Here is a 15903-nt window from a genome sequence, read left to right as displayed (position 1 = left end):
CCCTCCTCTGTGCCCAATAAAAACCACACAACACTCCCAAAGCAAAGAGTTAGACACCAATTTAGTTTTGGTACATTTTGTATGGTTTGATAAACTTGGAGTTGCCCAGCATCCACCCCCATCCTGTTGCCTTCCTCACCTCCATCCCTCCCTCTCTCACTCCTTTTCTTCCCCCTCTCTGTATTGTGATTTTTCTCTCTCTTGCTTCCTCTCTCCCTCTTTCAGTCTCTCTCTCTCTCTCTCTCTCTCTCTCTCTCTCTCTCTCTCTCTCTCTCTCTCTCTCTCTCTCTCTCTCTCTCTCTCTCTCTCTCTCTCTCTCTCTCTCTCTCTCTCTCTCTCTCTCTCTCTCTCTCTCTCTCTCTCTCCTTCCCTCCCTCAGGCAGAGTGTGTGCGTGTAAGCCAGGAGCTCCCTGCCATGTTGTCCATTCACCATGGCTCAGTATGAATGCCCAGCAGGGGTCTTCTGGAGTGGACCCCACCCCCCTGAGCCCCCTGAGCCCCCACTCTACTGCACATGTTCAGATGGATAACTCACAGCCCCCCTGCTCGCCATCCGTACTGGACAGGCATAGCATCTCTGAGTGCTGATTATAACTTTGTGTGTGTGTGTGTGCGCGTGCGTGCGTGCGTAAGCGTGTGTGTGTGCCTCCGTGTGCGTTTGTGTGTGTGTTTATGTGTCTGTTAAGGACGGTCTGCTCTAGTGTAGTCTGTCTCAGTGCTGTAATATGTTGCGGTTGTGGTCTGTCGCTCTTCACAGGGTGGTTGATGTGATTACTATAGCTGGAGGTGGTAGTGTGGGTCGTTGTGTGTATGTGGGGTAATGACTTCCACACAGAATGGTCCAGAATCCCGGCTAAGTAAAACCTCTGGCAGTGAGAAGGGAAATGGCTGCAAACGGTTTAATGACTTAATAAGACCCAATTAGTGTAAATGGAGGAGAAGAGAGAGGAGCAGTGGAGGTGAGCTGGGGTGACTGAGTGTTCCTTGGCTATAGCAGCCAGCCCTCTTCTATTAGCTGATGAAAAGTAGGCCTCTGATGTGTTTTCCATCCCAGGAACACCTCTGGATAACAGAACAGCACACTGCTGCTTTCGGGTGCTCTCGTGCTATCTCTTTCACACACACACACACACACACACACACACACACACACACACACACACACACACACACACACACACACACACACACACAAACAAACAAACACAAAAAGCCATATGCCCACATACAAGGACAATGGAGTTTTGTGTGTGTAAGTGCGTGTGTGCGTTTGTTATGTGTGTTATGTATGTATGTGTGTGTTACAGGTGTATGCCAGGGTGTGGTGTGTGTAGTGTGTAGTGGAGCCTTTGAGAGCATTACCCTGCTCTGAGACAGGGGTGGTGGGGGGTCAGCCCTCATTTAATCAAGGAAATAATTCCATCTCCCATTAAGTTAATTAATCCAAGGCCTTGCTCAAAACAGAACCAGAGGGAAACACACCCGGAACACTACTTGTGTGGGTGTGTGTGTGTGTGTGGGTGGGTGGGTGGGTGGGTGAGTGTGTGTGTGGTGTACGCACACATGTTTGAGTGAGATGTGCATGTTCAGTTATGCTCCTGTATGGTTAGCCACATGGTTCTTTTGACATGAACAGTATGTTCACTAGGAGACAGCTCTAAATGGTACATTGATCGTGGCTTTTCAGCCAAACAACAGAAGGAAATCCACTGACACCAACTATACAGATCAATAGATACAAATCCTTGTTATTTGTTGTTTGCAATCAATGTGTTTTTGGACTTTTCGGTATGGGAATAGTCTCTCACTTCAAAATGTATGATTGTTGGTTGTTGTTTGCCCAACACTTTTCTGGGCATATTACAACTCCGTAAACCTGTTAAACTCTCATACACTGACAGTACACAGGTTGATCAACAGGATGTGAAGTTGTTTACCTATGCCATTGCAAACGGGGTATGCATACAGCCAAAGATAAAAACTGGAATGTGCGAACTACAGGGAATAGCCTTGAAGCATTCTAAAGATATCCAGTTGAATGCAATTTAACATTTTCTGGTTTGGCCCCTTCATTCCTTCTCTCCCTCCGCCATCTCTCACGCTAACCTGTCTCCCCATGCACACTAATCTCAGACCACTCATGTCAGTCAGGATTTGGAGTCTAACTCTCTCTCCCCCCCCTCCCCCCTTCTCTCCCCCTCCAGAGAAGCCTGTGATGGTGGAGCTGAGTTGTGGGGCAGGGCCTGTCCTCGTGGTACTGGAGCTGGGACAGCCCCTGCTGTTGGAATGTCACCTGGGGGCCACGCCCCTGGACACGCCTCTCAACGTCACCTGGCTGCAGGATGGGCTACCCGTACTGGAGGGGGAGGGGGACTCCCTCAGGACCCTGGCCAACGGCTCACTGCTGGTGCTGCCCACCTCTGTGGATGGCCGGACCCCTCAGGGGGTGGAGGGGGGCTACAGCTGTGTGAGCACCGGCCCCTTTGGAGCCCTGACCAGCCGCACCATCACCGTTCACCTGGCCAGTGAGTATTACTATTTCTCAGACAGGGCGGGGCTGTGCCCGCTCAACTCCACCAGGGTCAGACTCACATGGAATGGCATGATGGTCTGGTGTCCCCACACAGGCGCACAGCCACATTCCTCAGGGAGATTTCTGTGCTTGGTTGAAAATGATCTTGGTCCTCCTCTGTCTCAGACAAGGGTTTGATTATGTGGCTGGTCGGCCGCACCGGTGGTGTCCTGGGAATAGGTAGGCTCCACACCAGTGGTGTCCTGGGAACAGGTAGGCTCCACACCGGTGGTGTCCTGGGAAAAGGTAGGCTCCACACCGGTGGTGTCCTGGGAACAGGTAGGCTCCACACCGGTGGTGTCCTGGGAACAGATAGGCTCCACACCAGTGGTGTCCTGGGAACAGGTAGGCTCCACACCGGTGGTGTCCTGGGAAAAGGTAGGCTCCACACCGGTGGTGTCCTGGGAACAGGTAGGCTCCACACCGGTGGTGTCCTGGGAACAGGTAGGCTCCACACCGGTGGTGTCCTGGGAACAGGTAGGCTCCACACCGGTGGTGTCCTGGGAACAGGTAGGCTCCACACCGGTGGTGTCCTGGGAACAGGTAGGCTCCACACCGGTGGGCTGAGGATAGACAGGGGGAAGGGGGAAGAGCAAGAGAGTGAGTGGGATTGAGAGAGAGGGAGGGATAGAGAGATAGAGAGATAGAGAGAGGGTAGCAAGAGATCCGGCTTACCCCCTCTCCTCCCTCTCCCCTCTCCTCTCCCCTCCCTCTGTCCTCTCCCCTCACTCTCTCCTCCCGTAGAGCTGCTTTCATTATCCTCTGTAAAAGTGGCAGTCTTTATTCAGTCATTAGCTTTGTGTAGAATGGGACTGTATCCTCTATGGAGGTTCTTCCTTTTGTCAGCTGTCACATGCCTATTTATGAGGATGCCTTGTTTGGGGGGAACGAGGGGACAATGAGGGAGGGCGGTGAGGACTGAGAGGGAGGGAGGGAGGGAGGGAGGGAGGGAGGGAGGGAGGGAGGGAGGGAGGGAGGTGGCTGAGGAGTTAGGATTGGTGAAAAGAGAGGGAAGTAGGAAGGTAGGGGAGGATACGTTGGGGAGGAAGGGGTGGGAGATTTGGGTGGGAGGTGACTGAGGAGTTTGGGATGGTGAAGGCAGAGGCTGGTCTGGGAGAGAGACTAATAAGTGTGTCCTTCAAAAGGTGTCTGTGGAGGGAGCTGTTAATGTAATGTGCTGTAGACTGCTACTGCTGTGAGATGGATGGGCTGCTGGAGACAGGGCCAGGGGGCTGCATGCAATGGGCCTCAACGAGCACACTGACATTGAGCAGACAGAGCAGAGGCCCCTGTCTGTCTGTCTTTCTGTCTGTCTGTTTCATGTCTTTTACCACCACCAATTAGGAGGCAGAACAACATCACATGAGAGAAATGTGTGACAGTCCTTTGTCTCCAACACCCTAAACATGTTTTATGTGCATGGCTCTTCTGAATGCTCCCTTCATGTGACTTTGTCCAAAAAGCAAGTGAGTTTGTTAAAGAGAGTGGGGGGGAGGGGTAAATCGTGGTAGAGAAGGAGGGGAGGAGGGGAGGAGAGGAGTTGGTGGACATGCCGACAGACAGAGAGCAGGGAAGCCATGGGTTGTGGTTGGAGAGTACAAGGGGAGGGGAAGAAAGTTGCAATCTGATCGCTGAGGGGCCAAAGAATGGGGCAGAGACAGAAAGAGGGAGAGAGAGGGGGAACGGAGAGGACAGGAGAAAGAAAGAGAGGGGAGGCACAGAGAGAACAGGAACAGACAGAGAAGGGGGAGACTATAGATAAACGTGCTATGGATTGAACTCATATAGAGCACAAGACATGCTAACAGATTTAGTAGGTACAGTAATCAATTTCATCTGGTCCATTCACTCAGTAGGTTAATCATTAGCCCAGTTGGCCACAACAGTTACAAGTGCTAGCTTACTTTACAGTATTGGATGACCTGTTATCTAGCTAGCTGCTCTGTGTGCTCATTGAGAAACTTTGCTCTGTTTGGGCTTTGTGTGTGTGTGTGTGTGTGTGTGTGTGTGTGTGTGTGTGTGTGTGTGTGTGTGTGTGTGTGTGTGTGTGTGTGTGTGTGTGTGTGTGTGTGTGTGTGTGTGTGTGTACAGTAACTCGTTTTTGCCATGACAGTTGCTGAGCTTATTTGTGCTGTTAGTCAACTGATAATATGTGGCTTTCTGAAGAACTGTGCCATGTGAGAATCTGCTCAGACAGTCATGGAAAGTAGTTGTGACAGATTTATGTTTGGTCGCTAGGTAGGATTAGTCCTTACATGTTTTATGAAGCATGGCTAATGCGTCACATTTGCAAATCATTTCCAAATTTATTTTTAAGTGCATGTCTTGGGCTTTTACAGTCCAATGGAGAAATTAGGAAAAACTTCAGGATGTAAGGATGTCACTATTTCTTCAAGTGCTTTATGTATGGCTGAATGTGTAGTCTGTCACAACGGTTTGGTGAGAATACAATTTGAAGGTCATCTTGGATTGGTATGTTCAGTTCTTTAGGACTACGGGCTGGACAGAACAGCTTGCAACCCTGGAGCTGATTGATAAGGTAGTCAGAGCTCTTGTGTTTCCCCATAATGCCCCAACTCAGTCTGGCCTGAGGTCGGGGCCCCCTCAGCCCTATAAGACTCAGCTCCAGGACTCACTGCTGCCCCCTGCTGTTAACTACATTTATTACGTGTGGGCTACAGACTTGCTGACTGCATCTCTCTCTCTGTCTCTCTCTCTTTCTCTTTCTCCCTCTCTCTTGATGTCTGTCTCTCTATCTCTATCTCTCTCTCCCTCACCGTTCTCCAACACTCCCAGCGCTGTCTCGTTTCCATCAGGACCCAGAGGCCCAGGTGGTGCCCGTGGGGGGTGCTTCCCGCTTTGAGTGCCAGATAGACGGAGTGCCCACGCCAAGGATAACCTGGGAGAAGGACCAGGAACCCATCCCCAGCCAGCCTAGGTGAGACTCACGCACACACACACACACACACACACAGACACACACACACAGACACACACACACACACACACACACTCACAAACACACATGGTGATGCACTCCAGTAGAGCCTGGCAGTAAGTGATTGTCTGTTCTACTTGGTCCCAATGTTGTCCCCTGAGAGAGCTCCAGCTGGCCAGCAGAGACTGGATCTGTACTAAGGTCCATGCTGACACTGATCATGTGAGGGCTGTGCTCCCTCCACCATTCTACTTCATTGCATAATGGCAGTCAGGGAATATCCTGAGAATCTGGTTGGAAGTTAAATGAAACGAGTACATTTTGGTCTTTTTCAGTAGTGCGGAGTTCAGCGATAAGGGATGGACACAGGTCTGTTGCTTTCCTCTCTGTCTGTCAGCCAGAGGCTGAAGGTCAGGGCCACAAAGTGCAGCCTGGTCACTTTCTGTCTTCTGTTTGTTCTATTCCCAAAACCCCTCCTGCATCTCCCTTTCACATGGCTACAGGCTGCCAGTCCAGTGCCTAGGAACTGATGTGCTTTGAATCTAATTGGGTGGAAAGATGCACATAATCTACTGCACATGACTCCGCTCCCTCCCTCCTCCTCCCTGGCCTTTCCTCTCTCCTCGCTCCCTTCGTCTCCCTCATGGGAGAGATTTGGCCCTTTTAAAATTAAGTTACACTTTTTTCCACCTGCTCTGTCCTTATCAATCGTAGAAAGACTGGCAGCTGTTTGTTAGTAATTTAGATGCATATCACACACACACACTTATACAGTATACAGGATAAAGTGAATGACTGTTCATGGCTTGCCTCGGCGTGATCATGTGTTGAGTTGATGGCCTGTATATTTTTGCCCTTCAAAGGCCATGGCCAACATATGGCTGTTCACATTACTACTTGTTTGTATGTGTGTAACATGGTTAAACTGACTAACATTATTATAACGTTTGAGGACCCTTGCCGCTGAACATTCTTGACCACACAGAGTGGACAAGGGCATCAAAGGAACAGAGAGGGGGGCAGGACCAGTGTGCTAACAATACCCTGTGCATTGACAGCCAGGGCTGAACAGTGGACAATCATGCAGCGCTACACTCAATTAAAGCCTTCCCGTCTGCCTGAAAACTCAAATGCACACTCTCACAGCCGAGCAGCGGCTACACACACACACACACACACACTCTCACTAGTCACCAGAAACGGTCACACTCTCATGCTCATTTACCCAAGCACTTAACGCTATTGATGTTTCTGCCTCAGCTCTGCTGTTGGCTATACATTTGTGCCTGCCTGACATTATTAGAGGCATCTGGCTCAAAAAGGGTCTATCCCTGTGTGACCCAAAGCCCAATGCTGAACCACGCTGTACAGTGCTGTGATGTTGTTGGGCTGACACACAGTGGTACTGATGGGCAGCAGTAGAGATGAGACCCAGACCAGAGACCAGGGTTGTGTACAGTCTCTCTGTTACAATGATGAGCTCTGTCTGTCTGCCTGTCTGCCTGTCTGCCTGTCTGTCTGTCTGTCTGTCTGTCTGTCTGTCTGTCTGTCATTCTGTCAGGGGATTAGTAGTCCATCATCATAGAGTTAAAAGGCTGTGGAATAGGAGTTGAATAGTTGAAAGCCCAGGCCTCAGGCTCAGAGGATCCATCCAGACGTGAGTGTGTGTGTGTGCGTGCGCGCGTGAGTGTGTGTGTGGAACCTGACCTGTCTTCCATGGCAGAAGGGAGGGAGGGAGGGAGGGGGGAGGGAGGAGGAAGAGGAGCTGGTGGGATAAATATTGACAAGAGTCGGCACAACCAGAAGCCATGGCTGCTTCTAAAAGCTGTTTTGCAATGCGCAATCTCTCTGACCTAGATTGAGAGCTCTTTGTTCCCTTATATCTATCAGTAAAGATTTCTAAAGATTTATTTCTAGTCTCTTCTTCTTCTCCCCTCTTTATGTCTTCTCTCTCATTAGGTAGGCAATGGGAATACTATGTATCTTGTGTCATTTCCTTTTTTTCCTTTCTTTTGTCTACTTTTATTTTACATTCTCAATGTTTGGACGGTGTTATGCTAAATAGCTGTTAGATGTAAGGATAGTGTAGCCTAATGGCTGTCCCTGGAGACCTACTCCTGTAGTTCTGTATGGTGGTAATGAGCTGGGGAGAGAGTGTACACAGTGGGAGATTACCAGTGAGGTGTTATTATCAGTGGTGGAGAAAGTACTCAATTGTCATACTTGAGTAAAAGTAAAGATACCTTAATAGAAAATGACTCAAGTAAAAGTAAAGTCACCCAGTAAAATACTACTTGAGTAAAAGTCTAAAAGTATTTGGTTTGAAATATACTTAAGTATTACAATTAAATGGAATTGCTCAAATGTACTTAAGTATCAAAAGTAAAAGTATAAACCATTTCAAATTCCTTATTTTAAGCAAACCAGACGGCACCATTTTCTTGTTTTGTATTTATTGACAGATCGCCAGGGGCACACTCCAACACTCAGACATAATTTACAAACGTAGCATTTGTGTTTAGTGACTCCACCAGATCAGAGGCAGTAGGGATGACATGGGATGTTCTCTTGATGTGTGTGAATCTGACCATTTTCCTGTCAAAATGTAACAAGTAATTTTGGGTGTCAGGGAAAATGTATGGAGTATGAAGTACATTATTTTCTTTAGGAATGTAGTGAAGTAAAAAGTGAGGCAAAAATAGAAATAGTAAAGTAAAGTACAGATACCCCAAAAATCGACTTAAGTAGTACTTTAAAGTATTTGTACTTAAATACTTTACACCACAGGTTATTATATCTCACTTCTGAGATCTAAGCACTAGTTCTCACTTTCTCCTTTCTCTCTCCCCCCACACTCTCTCTCTCTCTCCTTCCCACCCTCTCTCTCTCCCTTTCCCCCTCTCTCTCTCTCTCTCTCTCTCTCCATCCCTCTGTCTCCAGGTTCATCTCTCTCCCTAACGGTGTGCTCCAGATCTTGGGGGTGGTTAAGGAGGATGGGGGTGCGTACCGCTGTGTGGCCTCCAACTCTGCCCGGAAACGCTTCAGCCAGGATGCCATCCTCACTGTCACTACAGGTATGTTATGCTCTCTCTCTCTCTCTCTCTCTCTCTCTCTCTCTCTCTCTCTCTCTCTCTCTCTCTCTTTCTCTCTTTCTCTCTCTCTCTTTCTCTCTCTCTCTTTCTCTCTCTCTCTCTCTCTCTCTCTCGCTCTCTCGCTCTCTCTCTCTCTCTCTCTCTCTCTCTCTCTCTCTCTCTCTCTCTCTCTCAATCTCTCAATCTCTCTCTCTTTCTGATGAAGTCTGTAGGCAAATTATCCCTTTGGATGTGCTTGATCCCTCTGTCTGGGTCTGCTCTTTCAATGCCCTATTTAGTGGATGGCTTCCTGCTTATAAGTATTTCCTGTAAGTGTATGCTGGAATGAGAGAGCTAAAGAGACAGAGATGGCTTCAGACCTATGGTCTCATGTCTGATATCAGCAGGCTGGAAGCAGTATACACAGCCTCGCTCTGCTCTCCACACCCACGTCTCTTCACTTTTTACTAAAGGTACATTACTAGTGGAGATCAATCCTAGCCTTTAATTGGCTCTGTTAAACTTTAGTGTCTGTGGAAGGTCTATGTCTAGGTCTATTTCTAGAGAGAGAGAGAGAGAGAGAGAGAGAGAGAGAGAGAGAGAGAGAGAGAGAGAGAGAGAGAGAGAGAGAGAGAGAGAGAGAGAGAGAGAGAGAGAGAGAGAGAGAGAGAGAGAGAGAGAGAGAGAGAGAGAGAGAGAGAGAGAGAGAGAGAGAGAGAGAGAGAGAGAGAGAGAGAGAGACAGAACTCTGAGCATCAGAAACATGTCTGAGTCTTAATACTCGTTGGCCCTATTGAGCTTGTTGCCTGGACACAAGACTGAACTGTGTGGAAATGCCTGCAACCTGTGGAACAGCAAGGGAAACAGAGATGACTCACCGCTCTGCACCCTGCAGCATGTCCACACACACACACACACACATAGAGACACGCACACACACAAATAGACATGCACACGTAGAGACACACACACAGGCAGACGCCCAAAAATCTTGAGATTCACAGAGACATGCATAGAAACAAATGGTAGACTGATGGTGAGGACATTAAATTCACTCATTCAACTGTGCGTTATATTGATGACTCGATACTACTTGACTCACTTATACCTTCTCTCTCTCCCACATATGCACAGATGCGCACACAAACACCACACACACTTTCACATGCACACACACATAGTCACATACCACACATATTTCACACACGCAGAAATGCACATAAACACGCACGCACAGTCACACAGACAGCCTGAGCAGGAAATAAGTGAAGAAATTACAGCATTCCTGCCTTTTTCACACCACCCAGTATCCAACAGACTGTGTGAAGTGATGCTAACTTACAGTAGCAGGTATTTGGTGTGACCCCAAGCCTGCTGCCTTAGAAACCTGGAGGTCAGAGAAGAAAGCACTCCCAGACTTTTTATGAGGTGTTACGTAAAACGCACGTCAAATCTAATGCCATCACATCTCTTGCCTTCACTTTGGAAGAGGTCTATGAATAAAATGCCTGAACACCAATGCCATCTTCCTGACAGAATGTTGGTGAGCACATCAACTCCACTTATTCAATTGTACATTATGTCTATACCTTTATATTCTGAACAAAAATATAAACGCAACATGCAACAATTTCAACGATTTTACTGAGTTACAGTTCATATAAGAAAATCAGTCAATTGAAATAAATTAATTAGGCCCTAATCTATGGATTTCACATGACTGGGCAGGGGCGTAGCCATGGGTGGGCCTGGGAGGGCATAGGCCACCCACTTGGCAGCCAGGCCCACCCACTGGGGAGCCAGGCCCAGCCAATCAGAATGAGTTTGTCCCCACAAAATGTCTTTATTACAGACAGAAATACTCCTCAGCCCCCCCCCCCCCCCCCCCCCTCCCCCGGTTTATGGTAGAGAAATTAACATTAAATTATCTGGCAACAGCTCTGGCGGACATTCTTGCAGTCAGCATGCCAATTGCACGCTCCCTCAAAACTTGAGAAATCTGTGGCATTGAGTTGTGTGACAAAACTGCACATTTTAAAGTGGCCTTTTATTGTCCACAGCACAAGGTGCACCTGTGTAATGATCATGCTGTTTATCTTGGCAAAGGAGAAATGTTCACTAACAGGGATGTAAACAAATTTGTGCACTAAATCTGAGATAAATACGTTTTTTGTGTGTATGGAAAATGTCAGGGATTTTCAGCTCATGAAACATAGGACCAACACTTTACATGTTGCATTTATATTTTTGTTCAGTGTACTTTCTCTCTCTCATCCACGCATACACACGCATGTGCGCATGCAACGCTCACACACACACGTACACACACACTCTGAGCACAGAACTTACACAAAACCATATCAAGGCACATCCTGCAATCCTGGGAGAACTCGACTGGCCCATTTAAAACCCTGAGCCCTCATGCATAACCAAGTAGTGCTGTATGTATGCTCAATTATTAATTTATAATGTGCTTACAGTATCCCAGGAACCCTGCTGGAGCTCATTATCATAATGTAGGCTCTGAGCAGAGAGACAGGCAGAGCACCCAGTCCCAGGCAGTGTGATGGGCCTCCCTTCCTACAATAATTGCCCCTAGAGGCACTCACACAGAGCCACTAAAAATAAGGGCCTCATCTGCTCTGCTAATGCACACTTTTACTCCTCCAAGAAAATGATGGAGATTTATTTAGTCATATAGTTTGGCAGAATTACAGCACCATGCTCTCAGAGTAAGGCCCTCACTGCCTCTCCTCCAATATCTGATTCACCCCTCTCCCTGAGATGCCCTCACTTTCTTTCTCTTCCTCCCTCCATCTTCCCCTCATTTACTCTCTCTGTCAATCCATCTCAACAATAAGTGACTCCAAAGAGGTTTAGCATACTAAATATAGAGCCTTCTTCTCCTCTCTTAAGCCCATTGGGGTAGCTAGCTAACCTGGTTAACATTATTTCTGGTTTAACCAGGCTAATAGCTAGCTCTGTCTCCTCCACTCCTCTTCCTGACAGAGCTGCTAGTTGTCCTAAACAGTGTTGGCAACAATTTTTCAGTGAGAATCTCTAGAAGTCGCTAGATGACGTTTTGCATTGCTGCGACGACGTCACAGCACCAATTTGCCTTGCTGCGGCACAGCTGCGGTCCCCGACATCACATTTTTGCCCCCTCTCCTGCCGCAAACCCCCTCCCCTTGTGCTTCTCTACCTGTGTGTGCGCCGTTGTTGTGATTTCTGTTACACAGACAGCTTCTCCCATTCTTGTTAGTGGCAGAATTGTGTGGGAAAAGTCGCTAAATGCTATCAAAACCATAGAAACTCCCCAAAGGCAGCCTGAAAAGTAGCTGAATTTGTCGCTAGCCTCTTACCAATAAAAGTAACTGGAGGGGTCTGAAAACTTGCTAAATATAGCGACAAAGTCGCTAAATTGGTAACACTGGTCCTAACTAACCGAGAGGGCCAAGCTTTAATCCCTGTGGGCCCAAGGGGAAACTAGAGTGGTGTCAGGTGATCTTACCTCCCCTATTGAGAGCTGCTGTGATGTCATAGTGATGGACAGGACAGGACAGGACTGGTGGTGCTTTCAAGACAACTGGGAACTCGGGGAAAAAATATGGTCAAATCATGACGTCAGTGATCTTCAGGTCAGAAAGTCAGAGTTCTAGATAAATGCCAGAGTTTCCAACTTGGAATTCCAAGTTGGATGACCATTCAAAACGATTTTCCCAGTCAGAGCTAGTTTTTTTCTGAGTTCCCAGTTGTCTTGAACGCACTGAAGTCGGAAGTCTGAGATTTCCGAGTTCTGAGTTCCTAGTTCCGAGTTGTTTTGAACGCGGCATCGGTTCTGCTCTGCTCTCTACTGCCCCCTGCTTCCTGTCCTTACACTGAATCCTGACAAGGGACCCAGCATTGTCTTACATCAGATAGCGCCACAACTCTGCCTGCACTGAGTTCATTAGTAGGGCATTTGTGACACGTGGCGTTAGAATGACGCTATCTGATATAAGACATTGAGGGTTAGAGGTGGTTGTAAGGCAGTTGTTGATTCCTGTGTCTGTCTGTGTTGTGTCTGTGTTGTGTCTGTGATGTGTCTGTGATGTGTTTGTGATGTAACTGTGTGCCCAGGTCCTGTCCCTGCCCAGAGTGAGGTGGTGATCATGGCACCTCCTCAGAATGCCACGGTGGTGCAGGGGCATCCAGCGGTGATGGAGTGTGTGGCCCAGGGGGGGCAGCCCAAACCCCTGGTGTCCTGGAGCAGACAGGGTAAGACTCTCTCTCAATCCCTCCCATCGGTCCCTCTTCAGACTCACTACCAATGTCACAGCGAGAGCCTGGTCCATACTTTGGTACTAAGCTCCTGTGTCATTCCTGTAATATCATCTTCATTGTGTTTCATATTTGTACCATCGCATTCGATCATCCATCTGTTATTTACAAGCTGTAATTGTTGCCTTATCCTTCCAGTTTCAGTCATTTCATTCATGTTAGTAGTGACTCATATCATTGATTTCAAGGATAAAGCGGGGTAAGCTGACCACTAATGAATGATGTTGTTGGACTTACTTGACTCCTGTTTTTTGAAATGCTTAACAAGTCTTTACCTAAGGAGACTTGTAAACAACATAGTAGAGTGAGAATGAATGACGCCCTGTGAAATTTGAGGAATTCCCTCCTCCTGCTGTCAGAGAGTTGGCAGCTTCTCCTCTGTATCCTCCAGCTCTAGAGCAGCAGAGACAAAACAACTCCCCTGTCATCACAGAGATCTCACAGTGCCACCTAGTGTTTTTAATTGCTTTAGTTTGGTGTTTCCTGATCTTTTTTCTCTGAAATCGCTTGCTTCCTTTCTGCTCTCACTCCTGGACACAGATGGGAAGCCCATCGCCACCGACGTGGTTGTCCTGGAAACCAACCTCGTGATCCCCAACACACGGCGTTACCATGCGGGGGTCTACGTCTGCCGTGCCAACAAACCCAAGACCCGCGAGTTTGTCATCGCTGCGGCTGAACTGCATGTGCCAGGTAAGAAGAAGAGTATGTGAGTGTGAGAATGGGGTATAGATTGCATGTTTGGCTTCGATCTTAGATCTCTGGTCCTCTAGTAAATTGTAATACAGTGGGGAGAACAAGTATTTGATACACTGCCGATTTTGCAGGTTTTCCTACTTACAAAGCATGTAGAGGTCTGTAATTTTTATCATAGGTACACTTCAACTGTGAGAGACGGAATCTAAAACAAAAATCCCGAAAATCACATTGTATGATTTTTAAGTAATTAATTTGCATTTTATTGCATGACATAAGTATTTGATCACCTACCAACCAGTAAGAATTCCGGCTCTCACAGATCTGTTAGTTTTTCTTTAAGAAGCCCTCCTGTTCTCCACTCATTACCTGTATTAACTGCACCTGTTTGAACTCGTTACCTGTATAAAAGACACCTGTCCACACACTCAATCAAACAGACTCCAACCTCTCCACAATGGCCAAGACCAGAGAGCTGTGTAAGGACATCAGGGATACAATTGTAGACCTGCACAAGGCTGGGATGGGCTACAGGACAATAGGCAAGCAGCTTGGTGAGAAGGCAACAACTGTTGGCGCAATTATTAGAAAATGGAAGAAGTTCAAGATGACGGTCAATCACCCTCGGTCTGGGGCTCCATGCAAGATCTCACCTCGTGGGGCATCAATGATCATGAGGAAGGTGAGGGATCAGCCCAGAACTACACGGCAGGACCTGGTCAATGACCTGAAGAGAGCTGGGACCACAGTCTCAAAGAAAACCACTACGTCGTCATGGATTAAAATCCTGCAGCGCACGCAATGTCCCCCTGCTCAAGCCAGCGCATGTCCAGGCCCGTCTGAAGTTTGCCAATGACCATCTGGATGATCCAGAGGAGGAATAGGAGAAGGTCATGTGGTCTGATGAGACAAAAATAGAGCTTTTTGGTCTAAACTCCACTCGCCGTGTTTGGAGGAAGAAGAAGGATGAGTACAACCCCAAGAACACCATCCCAACTGTGACGCATGGAGGTGGAAACATCATTCTTTGGGGATGCTTTTCTGCAAAGGGGACAGGATGACTGCACCGTATTGAGGGGAGGATGGATGGGGCCATGTATCGCGAGATCTTGGGCAACAACCTCCTTCCCTCAGTAAGATCATTGAAGATGGGTCGTGGCTGGGTCTTCCAGCATGACAACGACCCGAAACACACAGCCAGGGCAACTAAGGAGTGGCTCCGTAAGAAGCATCTCAAGGTCCTGGAGTGGCCTAGCCAGTCTCCAGACCTGAACCCAATAGAAAATCTTTGGAGGGAGCTGAAAGTCTGTATTGCCCAGCGACAGCCCCGAAACCTGAAGGATCTGGAGAAGGTCTGTATGGAGGAGTGGGACAAAATCCCTGCTGCAGTGTGTGCAAACATGGTCAAGACCTACAGGAAACGTATGATCTCTGTAATTGCAAACAAAGGTTTCTGTACCAAATATTAAGTTCTGCTTTTCTGATGTATCAAATACTTATGTCATGCAATAAAATGCAAATTAATTACTTAAAAATCATACAATGTGATTTTCTGGATTTTTGTTTTAGATTCCGTCTCTCACAGTTGAAGTGTACCTATGATAAAACTTACAGACCTCTACATGCTTTGTAAGTAGGAAAACATGCAAAATCGGCAGTGTATCAAATACTTGTTCTCCCCACTGTATATGTGTTGCTGTGAAGGATTTTTTTTCCTAAGAAAGATGTTTCTCTATTCGTATTCTCCCAGCCCCACCAGTGATCCTCCAGCCCCCAGAGACGGTGTCTCTCTCTCGGGGAAACACAGCAAGGTTTGTGTGTAACAGCTCTGGGGAGCCTCCCCCGGCGCTGCACTGGCTGAAGAATGGCAAGCCGGTCAAGTCTAACGGGCGGGTGAAGACCCAGAGCCCTGGGGTTCTGCTCATCAACCAGCTGGGCCTGGATGACGCAGGGTACTACCAGTGCATCGCTGACAACGCTCTGGGAACGGCCTGTGCTACAGCCAAGCTGTCTGTCATCGTGAGAGAAGGTCTACCCAGCCCGCCACGCCAGCTCTCTGCCACACCCCACTCAAGCACCACCGCCCTCCTCACCTGGGAACGGCCCGAACACAACAGCGACCAGATTATAGGCTTCTCTGTGCACTACCAGCCAACTTCAGGTGTGTGTGTGTTTGTGTGTGTGTGTTTGATGGACAAACCTATAGGCCTGTACGTATGATATCTATGCACAAGGATGCTAGCTAGTTTCAAGTGTATAGGCATTAACATGCATTGGTGTCTGGTTCATCGGTAGCATGGTAAAGA

The 15903-nt window shown here is 47.8% G+C and overlaps 1 protein-coding gene across 1 annotated transcript in view; it reads left to right on the top strand.

Annotated features, from left to right (window-relative positions):
* Nucleotides 1-15903, top strand: part of LOC311128349 (immunoglobulin superfamily DCC subclass member 4-like) — a 63651-nt gene that overhangs the window by 25785 nt on the left and 21963 nt on the right. The window contains 6 exon segments of the mRNA XM_084160460.1: nucleotides 2205-2525; nucleotides 5369-5510; nucleotides 8451-8584; nucleotides 12701-12838; nucleotides 13442-13594; nucleotides 15348-15758. Coding sequence (XP_084016586.1) covers nucleotides 2205-2525; nucleotides 5369-5510; nucleotides 8451-8584; nucleotides 12701-12838; nucleotides 13442-13594; nucleotides 15348-15758 — 1299 coding nt within the window.

The sequence above is a fragment of the Coregonus lavaretus genome (assembly GCF_964263955.1).
Source record: "Coregonus lavaretus genome assembly, chromosome: 4".
Taxonomy (NCBI): domain Eukaryota; kingdom Metazoa; phylum Chordata; class Actinopteri; order Salmoniformes; family Salmonidae; genus Coregonus; species Coregonus lavaretus.
This window is presented reverse-complemented; position numbering and strand designations above follow the sequence as displayed.